The 6527-nt window shown below is 50.5% G+C and overlaps 1 protein-coding gene across 5 annotated transcripts in view; it reads right to left on the reverse strand.

Annotated features, from left to right (window-relative positions):
- Trappc12 (trafficking protein particle complex 12) overlaps window positions 1-6527 on the reverse strand; it is a 65534-nt gene that overhangs the window by 2502 nt on the left and 56505 nt on the right. For all 5 annotated transcript variants that reach the window (XM_029540775.1, XM_029540774.1, XM_029540773.1 and 2 more), the window contains exon 9: window positions 4246-4344. In XM_029540775.1, coding sequence (XP_029396635.1) covers window positions 4246-4344 — 99 coding nt within the window. The remainder of the gene's footprint in view (window positions 1-4245; window positions 4345-6527) is intronic.

Genomic DNA, 6527 nt, shown 5'->3' on the forward strand with positions numbered 1-6527 from the left:
AAACAAAACAAAAATAAATAAACAGACATACTGGTATCCTTGTGAGGAGACCATCAGCCCCTTCCAACAAAGCAGGGCCCCTTGGGATGGGCACCTAGGGAGAGGAAGGCTGGGAAGTGCCAGGAAGCCATGGAGCTGAGTGAGCTGGCCAGGCCCTGTCTGTGCTCTTCTGTTGCCTTAGGAGTATGAAGGGAGCCCAGTGCTCTAAGTTAGGCTTGCGATAAGAAGTGAAAGACATAAAGGGTCCTTTACACAGCTACTTGACATACCCGTAGGAGGCAGATGGATGATCCGCATATTTAGGGCCTGCCTGAAGGACACTCTAACCCAAGCCCCACGAGGCATCATCTTTTGACCACACTGGACCTTATTATAATAAACACCGTTTGCCTCCTATGACCTGGAGGATCTCTGAGGATTGAGCTATATGACTTATTGATTTTGGTAAAGTCCATTTTATGTATTGGGAGGCTTGTTCTGCCTTTCTCAGCCTGGTGGCTCTCCCCTTTGCCGCACCTTGTCACTGGGAACACCCTTGGGTTGACTTCTGCCTTGTGTTGTATGTAGGGAGCCAGTGCCTGGGAAGCAGATCACCAGCTACTTACCTGCAGGCCTGTTTTTGGAACCAGAGTGATTCTAGAGTAGTCAGGGGAGGGCAGCACAGGGGAGATGGAGCCTGAGGTCCTACCCTGCTTTACTAAGCAGCAGGGGTAATGGACATCTAGAATGACCACTGTATCCCAGCTGGGGAGGGGTAAGTGGAAGGAGCGCTCCCTAGCTTGGGCTCATCTCCCTGGCTGAGAAACTCCAGCCTTCTCACCTGTTCCTGCATAGACGGCTCCCGTTTGCTCTTTGTCCTTATCACTTCTAGCCACTCAATGGCTCAGAAAGTAAACAAGAAAAGTTTTTGTATTTCCTGGGGAGGGGCTGACATCTTTGCAAGCTGGAGGCCATTCCCTTCTACGCAGTTTTCTTGAGGTCTAACAGCTGGCTAATGAGCTGCATGTATACAATACAGATATTTATTTTAATGTGATATCTAGGACATATCAGGGTGTACAGTGCCATCTGTCAGGTATCCCTGGGCCACTGTGTGCCACTGTTCCCCACCTGCTGCTACTCATGGCTGCACTTTGAATTGGCCACCCACGTCTGCTATGCCGCCTCCATCTCTGACATGTTCCGGCCTCTGCTGTCCCTCCCCACTGTCCCAGTAGTCACTCCCTGGCGCCCTGCAGTCCCCACAGTATGGCACCTTCCTGGCTCTCCAGTGGACTCTGACAGCCATGGGCCTCTGGCTTTGAAGTCAAGTGGTCACGAGTATATTCTTGTCCTGCTCCGTCCTGCTCCGGACAGCAGAGCTGCTTTCACACAGCGGCTTCCCCCAGCTACTGCACTTCCATTGTGGTTCAAAAGCTATCTTGCTGGTGTGAGTGATGACCTCCCAAGACCCACGTGAAAAGATGCGGAGGGGCCGAGTTTGAGCCAGAGAGAAGTAACTTCAAAGGATGAATGCTGCAGATGTCCAGGGTCTGGATTACCCTGCCTTTGGACTGAGAAGCTCCTGGATACGGGCACCTCAGCCTTCTGCGAACAGGCTTCCTCAATGTGGAATCCTTCTCATGTCCACTTCCCACCCCTAGCCACTGTCCACCTGATTTCTGAACAGAAGGCACACATGGTCTGCAGGACGCTGTGTGTGATGGTGACATCCACAGGTCTGAGAGTTTCAAATATGCAGATGCCACCTGGCCTCTCTGAAGCCTGGCAGGGAGTGTTTGGAGGAGGTAGTCAAGCCTGTGGGGACAGGCAAAGGCACTGAGAGTTCCCTCATATCTGGGAACTGAATAACGAAATAATAAAAATAAGCCCTTTACTGTGCTACAGGCCTAAGCCGGGCTCCCAGCTGTCTCGTGAATGGCACACAGCCAGCACAGGTGACCCCAGCTCACAGCCAGACTTGCTCTATGTTCATCTCAGAAAGAATGAAGATTACTCTTCAGAATAAAACACCCTGAAGGATTGCAACAGGGGGTTTGTGGCCAGGAGACATAGCAGAGGCTAGGGGAGGAGCATGTGCCTCTGGGGCACTCTTATTTGTCAAAGCTGTCTTTCTCTGTGGTCCAGCAATTGTGGGGGTGATAAAAGGATGGCCCTATTCTTAGGTCACACAGCGTTTTAGAAAAACCCTAGAAACAAATGTAAATACAAGTGAGAAGCCCACAGCCAAAGCGCATGGCAATATTCTAATCCCCCCCCAACCCGTGTGAGGTCATCTAGGAACCCCCTGTCTGTCCATCCACGGTGTCACCAAACTTTCCCACAGCGCTCTGCATTTTGTTTGTAGTAAAGCACTTCTCATCCCACGCTTTAGCATTGTATAGAAAGTGCCTCGCCCTGTTCGAATCAGTGTCTATTTCTCAGACAGAAGCCAGGCACGGCCACCGAGCACATGTCCATATTTGGCTTCACTCACTCGGAGAGACAAAAATGGCTGCGAAGGGGCTCCCTCTGCTGACTCGTCAGGGTGGGATGAGCATGTATCTTCAGCCTGGCCATGTCACACTGATGAGGATCTGAGCCTGCTGGGATGGCTGCAGCGGGAGGGAGGCTGCCCCTCTTTCTCACTGAAGACTGGGCAGTTACTCCTGTGCACTGAGGGCGAGAGAACAGGGGCAACATGCAGACGCCAGCACCACACTGCTTGCAAGCCAAACGCAATGGTGCCTAGGAATCTTGGCCTTGAAGATCTGCTTTCTTTGGGCTCTGATTCCTTGGCCCAGTGGCTACTACATCTCTTGTTTGGAGCAATATGTCCCGAGGACTGTACCTCTCCTTTGCATTGGACCCTGAGATGGAACATGGGCCTATAGCAGTCCTCACGGCTCAACAGCCCAGCCCCACTACGCAGCAAACCTCCTGCCCTCGCTTTGCCCTTTTAGCTACTGAGGACACCACTAGTACTTTGATGCGAACAGGGCGAGGTGCTGTCTATACGATGCTAAAGTGTGAGGCAAGAAGTGCTTTACTCGGGCTGGTGAGATGGCTCAGCGGGTAAGAGCACCCGACTGCTCTTCCAAAGGTGCAGAGTTCAAATCCCAGCAACCACATGGTGGCTTACAACCATCCTTAACAAGATCTGACTCCCTCTTTTGCAGTGTCTGAAGACAGCTACAGTGTACTTAAATATAATAAATAAATAAATAAATCTTTAAAAAAAAAAGTGCTTTACTACAAACAAAATGCAGAGTGCTGTGGGAAAAGTTTGACGATACCACGGATGGACAGCACTGGCCTATATCAGCCCCAGGCTTTCAAAACCAATGAGCCAGGGGCCTCCTCTGACTTGTAGATCCCATTTGATGGAGCCAGGGCACCCTCTTCCATTATCTTCCCAAGTACTCAACATTAAACAGCTCCAGTTCAGTAAAGAAGCCAGTCTTGTCCCATAAGCATTCCTTATGTAATGTGGAATGCTTTCACTGTGGAAATGAGGGACACCTATCCTTGGGGTCACTGTATCCCCCCAAAATATCAGATTGCCCACTCTGCACAAGTACTTTCAGTGTTCCCAGATATGTATACAGATGGCTTCCTCCTGTGTGCTGGGTCCTCCAAGCAAGAAAGCCTTGCTAAGGAGTCAGGGAATATAGGACCCCAGCCCCCATGAGTTCCAGACTCCCACACACTAGGAAGGCACTCTAGCTACAGATGCTGTTAAGTTGTGGTGGCCATGCAGGCTGCAGAAGACTGCGAGTGTCACGAGTATAGCAGTGCTTGACTCCTGTGGCCATGTGCCGGAATGGGTGGGCACTTCCTCCTCTTGCATCAGCTGTTCTTAACCCACCCACCCTCTTTTCCCAGATTTGGAGCCTCTCAAGGGACAAACACACAAGGCCCATGTCCTGGGCAGCCTGGGAGATCTTGATCCTGGGACTGACAAGATGTACCAACTATTAGTGAACCTTGCTGTGGGTGGCTGAGCCTCTGCATTGCTGCAGCCTCGCTGTCAGGGTGCACTTGAGTGTTCCCTCAACCTAGCAGTTGCAGTTAGCGGATGACAGGACAGAACACCAGACAGCAGAATCATTGCAAAGAACACCCAACAGTCACAGAATTTGAACTGAAACTATTTCCCTACTACTGCCTGTTTGTATAAGTTCTGAGGGTCAGAATTCCCAGGCAACCTCACAGGATTGCAGCTGCTGCACTCAGCCGTTGGGCTGTTAGCAGTGCAGCCAGTACCTGGAGGAGAATGCGGCCGATTCCACTCAGCAGCTGTGGCTCCTGCTCCGGGTAGTACTTGATTACTGTGAGGTAAGCATCGACAGCCAGCACATAGTCCTATGGTAAGAAACCAAAAGCATGTTGTGAGCTGGAGAAGCTGTACAGCTCTTCACAGTGCATTATGGACCAAGGACAGACAGACAGACAGACAGACAGACAGACAGCTGTGGGGACAGTAGGCCAGCACAGGACCCCTCCCACCAACGGTGGTGGGACTGAGGACTCTGAATTCTGTGTGACACACATCCTCCTGTTATCACAGGGCTCTGGACCTACCATCAGGCCCAAAGGCTGTTTTTAGCTCCCACTTCCTAAGCAGAAGCCAGAGGTCCCCGTATTTGGTCCCTCCCTCTTTTCTGGTAGAGCTGTTGTAAGAATTTGTAGTTCTGCATCATTTCATCCTCCAAACACATAAGCCACACTTTGAAAGTGTCTCCAACACTTCTGTGCTCAATATTGAGGTGAAATACCTACATTGAAACGACCCACCAGTGAACTTTGTATGACAGTGAGGGCATATGGATGTCACTGCAACCTATAATGACATGTAGTTACTGCTGCTCTGTAGAGGCAGGTGTCCAGAGGCACTGAAGGCACTGTGGGCTTGGTGTCTGCATCCTGCAGAGCTTCATCTCCAGCGCTTCAGCTCTGTGCACCTTCCTAGTGGCGGCCTCACACCACCCCTGCCTGCAGCCCCTCCTTGAGTTAAGCCTGTCTACCACCCATCTAGTGTCCACTTCCCACTTTTGGTCCACAGTACAAAAAAGGTATGAGAGTTGGTTTCAGTGATAGGGTTCAAAGGTCAGCTCCTCCTCCACCCTCTGTAGCGTGTTGCTGAGCAAACACTGTGGCAAGAGCCGCGCCAAGCACTTGTTTCCTCTCAGTTACAGCATGTGGTGACCAGTCCAAGGCTGGCACTGTTCATTTCCTCCTAACCATAAGATTCTGGAAGGTATTTCATTTCTCTATTCTAAACTTTAAGTTTCCTCCAAACTGGGACTACAGCGACTGAGCTTGCTAATTGGGAGGTTATAAAGACAGACGACAAGGAAAATTCCAGTTTGGCAGGGGGAAAAAAGAAGACTCTCCAGTCTGGAACCTTCAAGTGCAGCTCGTTAAAACTAATTTTATTCAAGGCCTGATGCTCACAAGGAGCCAGACCACACATGCCTTGATTTCCTCTCCTACCACGGTTTGCTGCCTGTCACTTTGGCCCCGCCCAAGGCCAGCCAGCCTTATTTCTCATTGTGCCAGCAGGTGCACGTGGATGTGTGTGTGCATGTACCATGAGGTGTCGGGGAGAAGGCAACCTTTGGGAAGTCAGGGTCACGGATGAGGGGACATGCCACCCTGTGCAGCTTGAGGACCTGCTTTCAGACTGACCAGGGGTCTAGGCCATGGCCCCTAAGGTCCATCCAGGTGTCCTCCTCCAACCTGGTCAGTACCCTTACATTCGATTTCACCAAGCAGAGGGCAGGCTGTGCCGAGTCACAGTGCTGCATCTGACCACAGGCCATCTTGACCCGGGCTCCACCTTGCTCATGATGCTTCTGATGGACAGCTCATGGCAATGCCAGGGTAGGAGCACGGAGGGCCAGTATGCCTCAGGAGCAAGCCCTGCTAGGATCCTAGACTTTTTGATTGGCACTGTTGCCTTTCAAACTTGCCCCGGGGTCAGGGATACATGCTACTGAGGATGGCCCAACAGAAAAGAAACAGGCTATAAATATACCCATTATTTATAACTTTTTTGAGACTGAGTCTTACAGTATAGCTCTGTACAGCCTGTAACTAACTATACAGACTCAGTTGGTCTTGAACTCTCAAGAGATCCATCTGTTTCTGCCTCCCATGTTGGTATTAAAGGTATGTACCCATGTTCAGCTTTGATAGGATTTTACAGTTCTCCTAGGAGGCAGGGTGGATCCACGGGTTTGGGACTGATCAGAAAAAGCAGCAGCAGAGAAGGGGTTGTCAGGCAGGTGCCATCGGCATCAGTGTTGGCATGTGTCAACAAGCCTGGGAGTGTGAGCCTGTTAGAGGGAGTGCTTGGGGATGCCGCCCAGGACTTCTAGTTGGCTGTTAGTCAATGAAATCACTCATTCTGGGAACCTGGAGGCCAGCTCACAACAGCTTCTTGGAGAGTGTCCACTCTACTCTTCTTCTTTTCTTTTCTTTTCTTTTCTTTTCTTTTCTTTTCTTTTCTTTTCTTTCTTTCTTTCTTTCTTTTTTTTTTTTTT

The sequence above is a fragment of the Mus pahari genome, chromosome 7, assembly GCF_900095145.1.
Source record: "Mus pahari chromosome 7, PAHARI_EIJ_v1.1, whole genome shotgun sequence".
Classification (NCBI taxonomy): domain Eukaryota; kingdom Metazoa; phylum Chordata; class Mammalia; order Rodentia; family Muridae; genus Mus; species Mus pahari.